The following is a 17782-nucleotide window of genomic DNA, read 5'->3' as shown; positions in this document are numbered from 1 at the left end:
CAGTCAGGCTTAGTCAATGATGGCAGTGAGGGAGGTGATAATCAAAACCTACAGATTTTATTCAAATTTGGTGCTGCAAGTTAACCAAGAACTTTTTACCCAATTGCAAAAATCTTCTTAACCAAGGTCCGAATATGTTCATTAAATAATTAAATTTCTCATTTACTGTGCCACTTGACCTCATGATGCACTCACCAAATTCCCTCTGAATAGTGTCACTGTGTCAGAAATTATAATTTTTGAAATGGTCCTTTTCTCTTTTTAGCTAAATTTATGTGTCTGCACTGCCAGCTGGCATGATGTGGCCATATATACACAGGTATGTATGTATACTTTATACCTCGAAAAAGGAATTGTCTGAAAGCTGGCAAAGTTCACAGTTTTCTGTCAGCTGAAAAGGTGAAGGGTAGCTGTACAGCGGTGTGTGTGTGTGTGTGTGTGTGTGTGTGTGTGTGTGTGTGTGTGCGTGTGCATGCGCGCACCCTAGAGCTTGAAAAAGAATTTGTCAGAAAGTTCACAGTCTCGTCTCTTTCCCTCTTAATGACTCAGTGCCTCTAATATTCAGTAATTTGTTACTTTTAATTTTCACAGTACTTTCCATACCTCCACCCTCCCTTTTCTTTTTATAAATATACACTCTCATTTATCTAGATTCTCCCTGACCCTGCTATTTTTCTTGTGATCAATATTTTCTACAAATGGAAATGTTGGCAAGAAAAGAACACTCAACAGTGTGGCACACTGTATCATTAACTAAGGTATTACGCATTTATTTGAGCTAAGAAACAAATACTTTGGTTACCAGTCACAATATGCAATATTTGACATAAATAGAATATACATGAATATTTCTTGGTCATTTGCTAAGGATACTATACAGAAAAGGATGACAAAAATTACATCATTTACAATTTGTACAAAAAAATGCCATTAGTAAAAATCATTAACAAAATAAAAAGTATCATACCAATAATGAATTTCAGTTGTGGCAAGAACAATGAGAAGGATGAGTCATATAGTCATCCACTCATCAAACTGTATTGAAGCAAGGAAATTAATTTTCATCTGCCATAAAAATGCTGTATCTTGATGCAAAGCCACATTTGTTTTGACCACTGCAACAAGTTTTGTATGTTGACAACCACTTCGCATTATTCCTTACAGAATTATATGCTTGACTGCATGTAACCTTTTTTTCACTTAAGGACTGGTATATTAGATTAGAGGTACAGAATGTATCTATTAATTCTACTTTTGCTTAAATAATACAGGAGATTCATAATCAACTTTTCACACTTTACAGCAACACATGTGCTTTAAGCAAATTTATCAGTGTGTAAATTAGGTACAAAAATGATGACACACAGGATGAGGACATGATAATCGAGATGAAGATGACAATAATAATAATAACAATAATAATAATAATAACAATAATAATAATAGTAATGACATATTAACTACATCAGGTACTTCATTGACATACAAATACAAATGTATGCATAAACATAATTATCATACCAGTACATTTTCAGCACATTGCAACTCAGTAATGGTGCATTAGTGACAAAAAGTAAACAACATCAAAATCACATCCATATGAAACTTGACACAAACCAGTTACATATCATACAAACAAGCATACATGTATCTTTTTAAATTTTATCTTAGCTGCGCAGCAGACCAGGAGAAATAGTAATAGATACAGATTGAAGTTACTTCATCTAAATGCTAAATATAGTAATAGCCACTGAAAGCTAATGAAAAATTAGCTACCAACTATATTTTCTCATTAGAGAGAATCAGACCAGTCCCCTTAATACAAATCATTGACATGAATCACTGAAAGTACTGAATGATGCGATTATTGCAAATCTGTACTGCAGTACTGACTGGTAAGAAAGAACAGTGAATGCATGAAGTGACACTTCACTGTAAATTAAAAGCTAGAACTGAATAACAAAGATGCAATATTAATTCAGAGTGTGTATAACGTTAAAGACTATAATGAAATAATAATTCATTGTACCTTAGACTTCCATTTACACTTAAAGTGCAAAATAAAGTAAGCTTTGAAGCATTGATAATTACCAGCTTTAAAATAGTATATTAATGTGAACACTCAAATGATAAGACTGAATACAAATACGGATAACACAAATTTCAGTCACTGAAATATATCTCACAAACATTTCAAATGCATCATAATTTACTCCATTCTCACCAAGTGTTGGGAAAGGGGAGGAGGACCAATTACTAACAAAATCACAAGAAACAAGAACAACAAATAAGACTCTAATAGAGAAATAATTTTGCTATTAAAATGCCTACATTTTCAGACTAAGAACCAAAACATAGAAAAATGGACTTTCATCTAAAATTACATTTCGTCTTTTTTTTTTTAAAAAAAAAAAAAAAAAAAAGCCACTGGAACTCTGCTCAAATGAACAGTGAATAAATCAAGTGCATGATAATGTGAAGGCAACAAACCTAAACATGTTAGACAAGGAACAGATCCTTGTATTATGGAAAGAGAAAAGGAACATGACTATAAATAAACCTTTTAATGATAGCTCCACAACAACACTGCCCACAAAATGATGTGACATAAAAAATAAATACAAAATATGCAAGAAAGGAAAAGTTCATACTCAATGGAAATATTTGAGATCGTGTTAGAGTCAACAAATAACTCACAAATAGATATGAAACTTATGGGCAATAAAACTTAACATGCCTCAAATGTACACATGAAGATATAGCAAATATGAATAAGTCACTGTCTACAAAATATGAATAGGAAAGTCACTGTCCATAAAGAACTAATGCACACAAACATTCACATTTGAGTTCTAGAAACCATGCTTTGTTTCTTCCTGGCTTTCTGTGATGCTTGGGAGGGCTGGAATCTGTGAACCTTGAAGTTTAAAATGTGCTGTTTAGCACTGTTTTGGGTGTTGGGCTAACTGTGTTTTTCGGTGTGCTGATTTGTGTTGCTTTCTGTATATTGTAACTTACATCTGATAATCTCAAACTTGACTAAATTATTTCAGTATTATGAAAAAGACAGTTGCTACTCACCACATAGCAGAGATGTTGAGTCACACATAGGCATAACAAAAAGACTGAAAACAAATAAACTTTTGGCCAAAAACTCCTTAATCATAATTAGACAAAACACACACATACAATGCAGATGCAACTCACACACAAGTGACCAAAATCGCTTGCTGCCAAGGCCGTGTCTGTGTGAGATATTTGTATGTGTGTACGTTGTCTAATTCTGATGAAGAGCTTTTTGGCTGAAAGATTACTTGTTTGACAGTCCTTTTGTTGTGTCTATCTGCGAGTCAGCATCTCCACTATATGGTGGGTAGCGGCTATCTTTTTCATAGTACTGTCATTATTTCATCTGTATTTTCCATTGTTTGACTAAATTATTTATATTAAATGAAAAACCTACAGTACAGAGTCAAGTTCACTCACGTTTCCTAGATGTTTGCACCACAGATTTATATCTGACTATTATTTATAAAAAGAGAAAGAAAAAACATTAGGATTCTATCATGATGGACACAAAAATCACATTTAATCTATCACTAATGCATATATTTAGAGTCTTTACCTGAATTGTTTGCCTCTTAGGAGTACCAAAAATAACCATGATCCTGTCACAAAACATATTTGATGACAACAGAAGCTTTTTAGTACAGTCTTTTCATTTATAAGGGACAGAATTTATATTTCACAAGCTTGTCTTGAAAGGAAGATGGAATATATTTGCTGGTAGCTTATAGAGTGATTTTGACCTGTTCTAAAGTATTCTTCTGGGTAATGGCATCCAGATGTTACAAAATTTCAATAAGCTGAGCTGATGGTTGAGTCATTCATTCATCAGCCTGCTGTCATATCACAAAATCTGGATGAAATTATCCAGCAGAATACATAACAGCATGTCAAAAACAACATATGCCAGGAAAACTAAATTGAGATTTCTGTGTATAGATCTCAACAATACTTCCAAGAATTTTCACTTATTTTGTTTCCTGGTAATATATTTTCTCAGATATTAAACTGTAAGCTCTTGACAGACTTCAAATACTTAGGAAGGTGTAAATGAGGCTACCCTTTGGGCATTGAAAAGCTGACAGCAGTTAAGTTAGGGAGCAAAACTATTGGTCTACTTATCCCCAAGTCAGATAACTGCAGTTAGATTTACTTTAATTATTTCAACAGCATGAACAGAAAAAAAGTAGATTTTATCAGTTGGAATAGACCAGTAATCTAAGATTTAGATTAATGCAGTAAGTTTGGCTGATGCTGTTGAAGCTTTTAATTGATTTGTGTGACATCCCTTCATGACAGTTAAATATCTGGGTACAAATTCTGAACTGGTACACAGAGTTAATTTGTCACACACAATTTACATAATATTTTATTTAATGCAACATTGACTGTAATAGAAAATATCTTAAAACCCTCACTCTCATTGCACATGCAGAAGCCAAGCTTGTTAACACCAATACCCAGGTTCTTCGCTCCAACTGTGTACCTTCTTAGTAGAATGCTTTAGATGCTCATTTCTAGCACACTTTCTTTGCAGCACATGTATATTTATCACTTAGCTTAAAATGGATAGTTCTTTGAACTACGCTTAGAAAATCTTGTATGAGTTTCTGAGTAATCTGACAACATTATGAGTTATTGACACCTGTGGAGTAAATAATTCCTCCTAAATTAAAGGGTCTGATGGTTCATTTTGATATGAGATCTAGATCTCCAAAGCTCATACTAGTCAACCCTTATCAGTGAAAACTACATTACCCACCATTGCAATTAAATAACCAGCATTAAATACTCTTAGAGACACTTCTGTGAAATTTGAGATTTATGTGATTACATTCAATTGTGATGAAACATGCTGTTTTGTTGTTGAAAGAGAGAATAAATTTTTCTATGTACCATAAAATAAAATACAAACACATATCATCTCAATACATGAGATGTGATTCCTAAACAAATACATAAAACAAGTAAACATGGTTTCTCCAGACAAAAAAACTGAGAAACCACTTTACAAAACAATATCAGTGGATAGCAACATGGTCAATTATTTCCAGTATATAAAAATGTTTTTCAATATTTGGAGATTCAGTTAAGTGGAGAATGCAATTTTATCATATTGTCCATGAAGGACATGCACTCTAATATTTGTTGCATGTTAAAGAACAGAAAATTTAATATGGCATTTCATCTGACACGAATTTATGCAGACAACATGTCAATAGTAATAAAGATGACTTTGCAACAAGTGTCTACATCTGATGTCCTGAATTTGTAATAAGTGAACTAATATAAAAAGAACATAATGTATGATAATAGTTTGCAGTTATATAATGCAACTTGTTTGTTTTAAATCCCTTTGCACTTGACATTTATGACCCTCTGCCATTACTGTGTTATTTTAAATAAACATCTCGAGTCACATATTACAAACATATTAAAAGATTTGAAAAATGTGAAACATAATTCCTGTCAACACACACACAAAAGAACCAATAAGTGTTTTACCTTTAAAACTGTAAAACAACTCCGTTATTCTTTTCTTATGGCTAATAAAGTTTGTTAAAGCATTTATATTACATACATTTGATGAAACTGAAAGTTCACTGTAATAAGATGCAAACATTTTGAATGAGGAATTGTGGTGAGACATTATAAAAGAAAGGAAATGTCACAGATAGTGTACTGCTCAGACAGTGGGACATACATTATCCATTGTGTGCCCACATAAGCTGTTTTACAACACAATCACTTGAATATAAAAAAAAGCATGTAGCACTACAAAAGACATTGGCCTCAAAATTTTTATTATGAACTAATGTAAATGAAAACCACCTAGTGTTAGAATTAAAAAACACACATTCCTGAGCTATGTGACTCTTGAAAAGAATTAGTTCATATAATCAGTAATATGTCTCAATTGTGTGGACAAAGAGAGATGAGAGACATTAAGTACAGTATTACTACAGAACTATAACTTAACCTTCTTTTATTCTTCTGATCAAGAATCTTGTCATGGATATTGGATAAAGAAGTGATCTTCATAAACATGTGACAAATAAATGTAAGGAATGTTTACAATTTGCCATGCTTCGATACACGCATGTATTTTAACCAAAAATTCAGTAAAAAAAAACATGGTGTTTGTGCATTTTTTGAAACCTTTTTTTCTCCAAAAGACTTTTGAAATCTTTTACATCAGTATCAGATAATCCTTACTATATAAGAGGTAATGAGAATGAGAAGTGCAGAGGTTTTGGATTCTGTCATCTAATTATAGACTCTGCAAGGATTCATAAACTTAAAACTGTGAATTCATCTAGAAACTTTTGTTGATGAATGGGAACATAAGTATATAAATAAGACTAGAGGAATAATTTGGTTACAATGGTTGGAATGAAACTGGCACTTTCTTACTTGCTCATATGCATAGGGTTTTGAACCACTTTCTCCACTGAATGCCTAAAAATAAAAAATTGTGTACTCAAAGGAATCGCCAGTTAAATTCATTAGTTGTAACAAAGAGTAATTATAAATATTTTGAAATATCTCATTACAGCTTTTATCTCTGACCTGCTGAGCAGCATATTTATTTAAGAGATATTGACTCTTTTTAAATTGTTTATTAAATCAACAGTTCACTAGAGTGCTTAGCACTTTTTCACTTTCTCACTGCAGGAAAAGAAATGTGTAGCTACAATCAGCCAGAAAAACAAATTTCATATAGTGAAATGGAACCACATAATAATTAACATCTATTAGAGAGGTATTTCACACAGCTGATGGCTAGTTAAAATTTTCCTGCAGCTTTATAATGCTTATATAGTGTGGCGTCATGACCATCACCATTAAACACTACTGCAGATGCAGATTTTGTATACACAGTACGCAACCAGACCACAATTTACTACTGTGGTTAACTTCACCGGTTACTGTAGGCGATAGTGCCAAATACTATAGCTACAGGAACACAATTTCTGTGGCACAGTTGGCTGGCTGTCCACTGAGTGTATGCTGTCAAAGAATGGAGTCCACTTGCTTAATTCCACCAGGTGGGTCATGGCCACAGTATTCATCTTCAAAGTCTTCATCATCTTGATGTGCTGTGATATACTTAGAGCTCAAAAGAGGTTCACGTACACAACCATTACTTAGTTCTGAGTTACTCTGCAACAATGAAGCTGTTAAGGAACATTTGCGAAACCTTTCTGGAAGATGCATTTCTAGTTGACCTGTATCTTCCATCTGTACTGAGGCTAATGGCATATCAAGGCATGGTGATAAGAGTCGTGGATTGTTGGCAAGAAATTCCACAATCTCAGATGCATTTGGCCTTCGCTTATAATCTTTATTCCAGCAGGATCGAATAAGAGCTTCCCTGTAAATAAATTACATAGTTCAAGAGTAACACAACTGATATTCCACAGAATGAAAGTTTGTAAATTATGACACTAAGAACACCAAATTAGTAGTAAGTACAGGAAGTTGTTAACTATTTGTTCATGATCTATTGCTAGGCACATCTGCCTTTATGTGAAAGCAATTTTCACATCTATTACACAAAGAAATTTGGTCACATCTTTCCTCATTCCTATTCACCTGCATCACTGCCTGGAGCAGGACAACATACTGAACACTGTCTCCATAGAATAATTTCAGTTGCAAAATCATTATATACTCCTATGTTTCCAGTATATTAAAGGATTGGTGCTAAAATAAAATGTTTCATACATTGTTCTTTCAGCATGTCTAATTTTTAACAATTATCAGTCATCTCTGAAATGTACAGTAGGCTGTCACCTTAACCAGTGTAGTAGTGTCTCAGAACAGAACAAATGGCATATTTTTGGATACAAGTATTCTGTAGAATGCACTTGACATGATACCACATTGTACAGAGGTAAAAAATGTCAAATCATACAGAATAGGTTCCCAGAAATGAATGGCTTGAAGAGTTCCAATGCTACAGAACTCAGGACATTGTCCTCAAAGGCAAAAGGTAATCAGAGACAAGGGTATCATCAGAAGTGCCCCAGGGAAGTTTGATAGCACTGCTATTATTCTCCATACGCCAAAATGATGTGACAGATAAGGTATGCGCCAATCTGTGACAGTTTATTGATTATGTTGTAATACAGGGGAACGTACTGCCATTGAGTGACTGGAGAAGGATACAGGATGACTTAGACTGAATTTCTATTGGTGTAATGAATTGTGGCTTGCTCTAAATGCAGAAAATTGTCAGTTACTGCAGATGAATAGGAAAAAAAATACTGTAGTGTTTGAAATAGTATTAGTGGTGTGCTGCTTGACACAGTCACATCAGTTAAATATCTAGGCTTCATTGCAAAGTGATATGAAATGGAACGGATATGTAAAGACAGTACTAAGGAAGTCAAAAGACCAACTTTGGTTTATTGGGAGATTTTTAGGAAAGTGTAGCTCATCTACAATGGAGGTGACATATAGAACACTTGTGTGGCCCATTCGTAAGTACTGCTCAAGTATATGTGATCTCCACCAGATTTAATTAAAGGAAGATACTCAAGTTATTCAAGATTGTGCAGCTAAATTTGTTACTTGTAGGCTATCATATGGTGATCAACAAATTAAAAGAAGTGTAATGGAATATAGTCAGATTAAATCAGATGATATAAGACAGGAAATGAGTTTTGTTACTTGGGGAGCTAAATAACTGATATTGTCTGATTGAATGTAACCGTAGGCTTCCGCGGCCGTTGTCAATGTCAATAAAATTCTTCTGGGTTAGAGACCGCATTGTCATTTATAAAATTCCAACGTTTCGGCGTCTGTTGCAAGACGCCTTCCTCAGGGTGTGTTGCTAACTGCTGAATGAGCGCAAGTGTGGGTACATATATACTATGGAAGAGTGTTGTGATTGGATGTGAGGATGAGGAGGAAGGGTACTAGGAGTTCATTTTATTGGTGTTTGCATTGCGTCTTGTTATTGGCGGAAATAGGCGTTTTCCATTGGAGTTTCCTTTACTGCCTGCCATTGGTGGAAATCGGCCAATAGGAGACTTAGCGGCGGCTGCAGCGTAGCGTTGTTTACTAACTGCCTAGTATCGACTAGGCCGCGTCAGCGCTCTGTGAACCATCCTCCGCTGTGGCCTACCGCACGCCTGTTGCTTTGCGCGAGCAGTCCTTCCGCAAAGCTGTCACAGCAGGCAGCCAAGACGCTGGGAGTCTGTACCCGTCTTCTCTGTTCATATTATCGGGTCGCTTGGCTATTTCTATAGCCTCTCTAATCTTCCTCCTCAAACTAAACAGCTGTTTCGCCAGTACTCGGGCCTCTCGAAATTCGATGTTCATCCTGCACTGCTCATGATGTTCTGACACCGCTGATTTGCTATATTGTTTGAGGCGGATATATCTCTCATGTTCAGTTAGCCTCGTGCTTATTGGACGCCCAGTCTCACCTACATACACCAGTCCACATTCACACTCGATTTCATAAACTCCGGCGGCATGAAACTTGTCAGTTGTATCTTTTGTCGAGCCCAGAATGTCTTTTATTTTGTTGTTGGTACGAAAAATGAGCTTAATACCTGCCCGACGGAGAATTTTGCCCAGACGTTCAGTAACCCCTTGTACATACGGTAGCATGGCGGTGTTCTGTGCTTCGTTCTGTATTTCCCTGTTGCCCTCCTCCTTCAGCGCCATGGTTTTGCGTATCAGCCTCATGTCATAGCCATTAGCTCCAAAAATGGTCCTGAGGTTCTGCAGTTCAGCTTGCAGGTTGTATTCATCGCTGATCCTGTAGGCTCTCTTAGTTAAAAGTTCGCAGGGCCGAATTCTTTTGCGTAGGATGGTGGTGGGAGGATGCATGCAGGTACCTGTCCGTGTTGGTGGGCTTCCTGTAAACTCTGTGTCCAAGCTTCCCGTCTGGCTTACGATAAACTTCTACGTCGAGAAAAGGCAATACCCCGTTCTTTTCAATCTCCATGGTAAAATGAATTTTGCTGTGCTGCTGGTTAAAGTCAGACTTGTAATAGCAAGAAAAGCTTTCTGAAGGAGATAAATTTGTTAATACCGAATATAAATTTAAGTCTAAGGAAGTCTTGTTGAAAGTATTAGTTCAGATAATAGTCTTCTACATTTGTGAAATGTGGGTTATAAATGGTATGGACAAGAAGAGAGTAGAGAATCTGAAATGTGATGATTCAGAAGAATGCTGAAGAGTAGATAAGTAACTTGGTTAAAGAATGTGGAGGCACTGAATAAAATGGCAAAAAAAGAAATTGATGGCACAAGTTAACTAAATAATTGGGCTGTGGACAGGATAAATCCTAGGGCACCAAGGAATGATTAATTATATCCAACAACACACTGTTGCCTTTCTGTAAACTATATGTTCTCAAATACATACATTGTAAGTAATAGGTATGTTTTATAAAGTGATTGTATCAGTATATTTGGTGAGTGGGAATAGTTCCTCAATAATTTCAAGTATTATTTTGTAAGCAATTTGTTTCATTTCCTCCACCCACAACATTAATGTAAGTGTCGAACTTGCTGCCCCCCCCCCCCCCCCCCCCCCCCCGTTCCCCTCAATCACCAGGTTAGGGTCTCAGATATACGTTCTCACATTCTCAGTAATAGGTGAAAACTAGGTTTTACATTGCAAATTATTCTAGCTTTTGGTCTTGCAATTAATACTAGAACCAGTAAATAATTATGTGAAAATGTCTATTACAGTCAAAATTATTTCATCAAATTAACCTCTATGTGCATAATAGCAATTTTTGAAACTGCAAGGTACTAACAGTGACTACATAATAATGTTGAATGGATGAATTTGTAATTTTAGTGATTGAAATGCATCCAGCATAAACACTAAATGCTTTTTTCTCACAAATAACTATGATATATCTTCTTCCTTCCTGACTAGAGTTTTAATAATGCAATTAAAAATCTATATGTATGGACACACACACACACACACACACACACACACACACACACACACACACACAAAATGAAATAATTATGGAGTTAAAAATCTACTAAGATAAATAATAAAACAAGAAATTAAAATTATGTACTTACAGCTGAGGTTTCACACCAGTTGGGATCTGAATAGTGTTTCCAGCTTTCACATGCTCTAACACTTGATTATTGCTCAGTCCTTGGAAGGGGAAACTTCCAAATGTAATGATTTCATACAGTAGCACTCCATAGGACCACACATCAGAGCTTGGTGTAAAAATACCCAGTTCCAAACTCTCAGGTGCCATCCATCGGACAGGAAGCATTCCTTCATAATACAATACAAAACGGAAAAAAATTAGTTTATAAAAAAGCATCTACTGTATTAAAAATAAACCCACATTAAAAATTAATCTATTTTTTCTATTCTGCTTTTAGATTTTAATTCACTGTTTTAAAGATTTCCTACTTCACCATTGTTGCTGTTTGTCTCAGTGCAAACAGCCCTGTTGCAATGTAAAAGGTAACAATGAATAGCTTCATATTTACATCATTCTTGTCATATTATTTAACTGTGAGAACTTTTTGAACTCTTTGTCCCTCCTGCCCTACTGCAACCCCCATTATCCTTTCTACCTCTTCTTTGATTTTATTCCTGTATATATATATATATATATATATATATATATATATATATATATATATATATATATATATATATATATATATATATATATATAAAAGATAAATCACTACTAACTTTTCTGAAACATATTGATGCATAAATGATCTAGCTTTTACTTATTTTTAACACAGAACTGGTAACATTCATGTGTTATCTTACACATCTGTATGATGCACGTCTAGTCTCATAATATGGCACATCTCTCCCATAAGTTGCTCACTTTCAGCAAGCTACTAAAGGATTATAAATATACACTTTTACCTACAGAGGGGGGAAGGAAGGAAGGAAGGTAAGAAGGAATGTTACGACTGACATCGAGGCCACACACTAACTCAGTCATGACCTGAAAGGGATTTAAGGGAAACACAAAAAATGTAAAACTAAATGGGTCAATGGTGTTTTAAAGCCACTCAACTGTGCCATCTGTGTGTGTGGCCAGTGTACATGGTTCAACTATGCTGTGTCAGTCATAGGAACAGTTCTGTAATGAATTAGTAGATACAGGTAAACAGAGAGATTTAATCTTCCAAGATCTCCAAAAGAACTGATTATTTTATACTGAATGGTAAATGTTTAAGAAAAATGAAAGTAATGTTAAGTGTGACATATGGAAGCATATGTTTGTCAGTGTATATGAGGAATGCTTCAGATAAGGTCACCAGCACTTTCACAACAGCAGCTATATTTTTACAAATTTACTGGATTAGAATTAGATGGGATATGTCTGAATAGCATTAATCAGCATAGTGATATTTTGTTATGAATAATACAAACAGATTAAGTTTCTATGATGCTTGTTGTCTCATGTTAATATATATCTTGATTTGCTCCACATCCCTACCAATTAACACAAGGCCTTTTAATCCATTGCATTTTTTTCCGTATTTCAATAGTTAACTGTAAATGCCTTGCTTTTAGTCAAGAAACAAAATTTGTAAATCATAAACTGTTTTAGCTTGACTACAGTCTTGGTTTGAAGAAAACGTGTTTGTTTCCTGGTGTAACATCTTATTTTTGTTCAAGTTAATCAAGTTTTTGAAGTGAGTTCAATTACATCAAAGATTTTCACTTCAAAAGTGGAATGATAAAATGTGTGCCAAACAAAGATTTTCAGTATGCATAAATTTGGTGCAAGAAATTTTCATGTATGTCCGAAGGAACAGCTTCAATTAAAATGTCTACCTTGTTCGGGAATACACTTAATGGATGTACGAAACAGGATGTTGGCACATCATTCACAACATATGGAAGTCTGGGTCTGGCCATTATTCGTAAGCAAATTGTAAGGCGACCGCTCGCAATAAGCGGGAAATCCGAGTTCGAGTCCAGGGAAGGCGCAAATTATCATTGTTGTCATTCCATTATACACCTTGTGGTAGTTCATATTCGTGACTGCGAATATATTTCATGTAATAGTGTTCTAAGATGGAGAAGGAAGGCAGAAAATGTCTCCCATTATATGTCACAATTTTCAGATTCCTATGAGAAGCCTGATACATAGTCACAGTCGAGAAACTGCATGCTTTGGAAATTATTTTTTGTGTGGAGAAATTGCTGGATGCTGTTGATGGAAGTAAAGTAGGACCAGTTGAAGGCAAAAATGTACAGAACTTGTGGGATTATCTTAATGCAAAATCAATGCTTCTTATTTCAACTGGTATGAAATTTGACCAGTTGCAAACTGTTCAGTCATGTGCTACAGCAAATGGTATGTGGAATCATCTTAAGATAATTTATGAACAGCAATCTGCAATGAATAAAGTAACATTCAAACAATAGTTCCATAATAATAAAACATTGCACTATTACACTATTGTGCAACATATTAGTAAAGCCGAAGTATTATCATTGTCTCTTGCAGGTGTTGGTGAGCCAGTGGGAGATGCAACAGGACTGTCCAAGTTTTAGATAGACTTCTGGCAAAATGTGGTTTTTTTGCTACAGTCTGTGTCTCCCCCTGTGATGAAAGCAGGCAGATTTTCCACAATTTAACAGCAAAGTTACTAAAAGAAGAACAATGTTTGTCACAGACAAGAAATTGCAACTGCATTCACTGCCATTAAAATTAATCACAAAAAAGAGCTGTGAACAAGAATTGTATTGAGCACCAGTATTGTCACAAGAAAGGTCATGATAAGGCTGAGTACAGCAAAAGACTGTTTAAATTTTCTAGAGAAAGTCAAGAACCTAAATATCAAGCTCTGAGTGCAGATATTAGAAACATTTTGCCTACTAATTTTATGTCGGACTTGCTGACAGTACTGCATCACTTCAAACAAAGGATGGTTTTCAATATTTAAACGTCTATAGAAGTTCAAAGTTTGTATTGCCTTCTTATGTATGGATTTTCCTATGAATTGGGATTCACATGAACATGTTACTGCCTGAGTTAATTATGGGCAAGAACAATTTACGAAAGACTTCACTGCAGACTATAATGAGCTGTAACATTCAAGAAACAAGAAATATGGCAGCAAATCACTCACCAAATAAATGTTTGTCAGTAACAACCAGTGAACAGATACACCACTGAGAACCACATCCCCACTATGGGATACAGAAGCCACTGATACACATGTATACTTCTGGTCACTACACATCACAGGACACTCCAATAAGCACGACTATTGGAATATTGTCACTGGATACTCAAAATTCAGAAAAAGGTTGCTGGGACTGATTGTTATATGTTGGTAGGTTATGAGTAGAATGAGAACCACACAAGATAAAGTGTTGTTCTTGCCAACAGAGCACCATTATTGGCAACTTGCTTTAAATGTGCAGAAAAGTAAAATTATGCACATAAAAAAATGAAAAAACTTAGTATCCTATGACTCTAAAATCAATGATTCAATGTTGGCCAACTAATACAAATACCTGGGTGTAACACTTTGTAGGGATATGAAATGGAATGATCACATAGGCTCAGTTGTGGGTAAATTAGGCGGAAGACTTTGATTTATTGGTAGAACACTGGGGAAATGAAATTAGTCTACAATGGAGATTGCTTACAAACCACTCACATGACCATTCTAGAATATTGTGCAAGTGTCGGGGGTCCATACTAAATAGGACTAATAGGGGATATTGAATGTACACCGAAAAGGGCAGCATGAATGGTCACAGGTTTGTTTGATCTGTGGGACAGTATCACAGAGATACTTGAAGAACTGAACTGGAAGACTCTTGAAGACAGATGTAAACTACCCCCAGAAAGTCTATTAACAAAGTTTCAAGAACTGGCTTTAAATGATGAGTCTAGGAACACACTTTAATCCCCTATGTATCACTCACATTGAAATCATGAGGAGCAGATTAGAATAATTACTGCACACACATAGGCATTCAAACAAACATTCTACCTGTGCTCCAACAGGAATTGAAGAGAAAGAAACACTAATAACTGTTACGATGGGATATACCCTCTGCTAGGTGGTATGCAAAGTATAGATGTAGATGTATATTCAAGATTGCAGTGGAATCCTGTGGAAGACATTTGAATGGGGTGCTTTCTTTTATTCAGGAAGCTTATTTACTTTAAGTCCAAATTTTTGGTTGCTATTCAACAAGAGAAAAGTGAACTCTCTCTCTAGGATCCTCTGTTCTATTTACGCGCCGCTTCCTACTCCTTCGGCCATCATTGTGTTCTATATGTAACTTTCCCTGCATGAAACAGTGATGCCCCATTCTTATAGGATTCCCTTCCCTGGCTCTGGCACTCCTCCTCCTCCCCCTCCCCCACTCCCCTCCAACCATCACCTCTCCTTATTCTTCTCATCTGCTCCATCCAATACTACTCCCATCCCCACTCCCAAAAATAAGACAATTAACGTTGGCATGGCCTTCACCTCAACAGGAAAGAGAAGCGTAAACTGGCAAGGAAAATAACAGGAAAGTTAAAGGGGGAGGCACTGTCATGAGTGATAAATTACCAGTGGTTATAGGGTTCATAAAAGACCCTTTTTTAGGGTAGGGAGGACAGAAAGAAACCAGGTTTTAAGAGGGGTTAGGATTGAGACAAACCTTCAGTTTGAGAAAGAAGCCAAAAAACATAATTCAAGCTTATTACATGGGCATAAACAGCTATTAGTTAAGAATTTTCGACAATCAGCAGAAATTTCAACTCTACCCAATTATAACTCAGTCATTGTGAAATGTCAGCTATCTTTATTGCATAAGAATATAAGAGGACTGAGAAATAAAATTAAAGAATTAATTATCTGCATAGATGAATCAGAGTCCTCAAACCTAGTTCACATAATCTGTCGCTCAGTACATCATGTGACCACTGGTATTGAACTTTTAAGTGTTACAGGATGCATGTTAGCATCTCACTTTTGTAGAGCAGAAATGGAAAAAGTAGGAGTTGCCACATTCATCAGGAACTGTCATAAATTTGAGAATATAGACATTCATAAATTTTGCCTAGACCATAATACGGAACCATACAGAAGTAGAATTTCACAAAAAATCCTTCATAATATTGAGTGGATATCGAGCACCTGCAGGTAATTTTAATCTATTCATAAACCACCTTGAAGCTATACTGGCCCATATAACAACCATAAACAAAGAAATAGTGGATGCTGGTGACTTCAGTGTAGAGTTCCTTAAAGTCTCTCCCAATAAGCACTTATTTGAGTTAGTAACACTATGATTCAACTTAATTCCCACTGTAAAGTTCCCCACTAGGGTAACCTATTGCTCACAAACAGCCATAGATAATATCTTTATAGAAAAGTCCAATGAACTAAATTATATCACAAAACCAATAGTTAATAGCCTCTCAGACCATGAGATGCAGTTACTTCTGTTAAATGTTAATACTGAACAGGATAAAAAATCTGTTAAATCTGAGCTCAAGAGGGTAATCAATACGCCAAAAATTGATAATTTTAGGAGACTCCTCAGAGACATTCACTGGAGTGATGTTTACAGTGCTCATGGCATTAATGAAAAATATAACACTTTTGCTAATAAAGTGCTTACCTTATTTGAACACTGTTTTTCCTCAAAACCAACCAATGTTAGAAAACTCTACAAAATAGCCATGGATTACACAAGGAATAGAGGTAGCTTGTAAAACAAAAAAGAAAACTGTATCTGCCAGTCCACAACAGTTCTGATGTTGATGCTATAGCACATTACAAGAAATACTGCAAAATATTAAAGACTGTAATATGGACATCAAAGCAAATATATTACAAAGAAAAGATAGTCATATCAGATAACAAAATAAAGACAATATGGGATATATTGAAGGAAGAGGCCGGTAGAACCAGATATGAAGAGGGACAAATAGCATTAAGAGTGAATGATACATTGGTGACAAATGTGTATAGTGTTGCAGAAATTTTTAACAAACATTTTATAACTGTTACTGAAACGATGGGGTTCTCAGGTTCTGTAGATGCTGCTATGGAATACCTCAGACGAGACATTTCAAGTAACTTCCATAATATGAATTTGACCCTCACTGCCCCAGCAGAAGTAATGTCCTTAATAAAAACTTTAAAATCAAAAACATCTAGTGGGTATGATGAAATATCAACAATGTTAATTAATGAATGTAATTCTGAGAAGTAACATATTAAGCTGTCTGTGTAACCATTTGTTCATCAGTGGAATATTTCTTGAATGGTTGAAATATGCTGCAGTTAAGCCACTGTTTAAGAAGGGAGATAAAGAAATAGCATCAAAGTTCTGTCCATTTTCACTTTTACCAGCATTCTCAAAATTGTAGAAAAGTAATGTACAATCCCGCTTTATAATCATCTTATCACAAATAACATACTGTCAAAGTCGCAGTTCGGATTTCTAAAGGGTTCTGATACTGAGAAGGCTATACACTTACAGTGAAAATGTACTTACTTCATTAAACAAAAAATTACAGGCAACTGGTTTGTGATCTGTCAAAGGCATCTGACTGTGTAAATCACAATATCCTCTTAAGTAAATTAGAATATTACGATGTAACAGGAAATTCTGCAAAATGGCTCAAATCTTATATCTCTGACAAGAAACAAAGGGTGTTATTAGGTAAGAGACATGTATTAAGCTATTAGGCATCATCCAACTGAGAAC

The 17782-nt window shown here is 35.3% G+C and overlaps 1 protein-coding gene across 4 annotated transcripts in view; it reads right to left on the bottom strand.

Annotated features, from left to right (window-relative positions):
- Positions 1-754: 754 nt before the first annotated feature.
- Positions 755-17782, bottom strand: part of LOC126359375 (uncharacterized) — a 661877-nt gene continuing 644849 nt past the window's right edge. For all 4 annotated transcript variants that reach the window (XM_050007626.1, XM_050007624.1, XM_050007625.1 and 1 more), the window contains 2 exons: positions 11134-11341; positions 755-7441 (listed from right to left, as the gene is read on the bottom strand). In XM_050007626.1, coding sequence (XP_049863583.1) covers positions 7081-7441; positions 11134-11341 — 569 coding nt within the window. In that variant the 3' untranslated portion in view covers positions 755-7080. The remainder of the gene's footprint in view (positions 7442-11133; positions 11342-17782) is intronic.

This window comes from Schistocerca gregaria, chromosome 1, assembly GCF_023897955.1.
Source record: "Schistocerca gregaria isolate iqSchGreg1 chromosome 1, iqSchGreg1.2, whole genome shotgun sequence".
NCBI lineage: Eukaryota > Metazoa > Arthropoda > Insecta > Orthoptera > Acrididae > Schistocerca > Schistocerca gregaria.
Note: the sequence above shows the minus strand (reverse complement) of the source record. Positions and strands in the feature narration are given on the sequence as shown.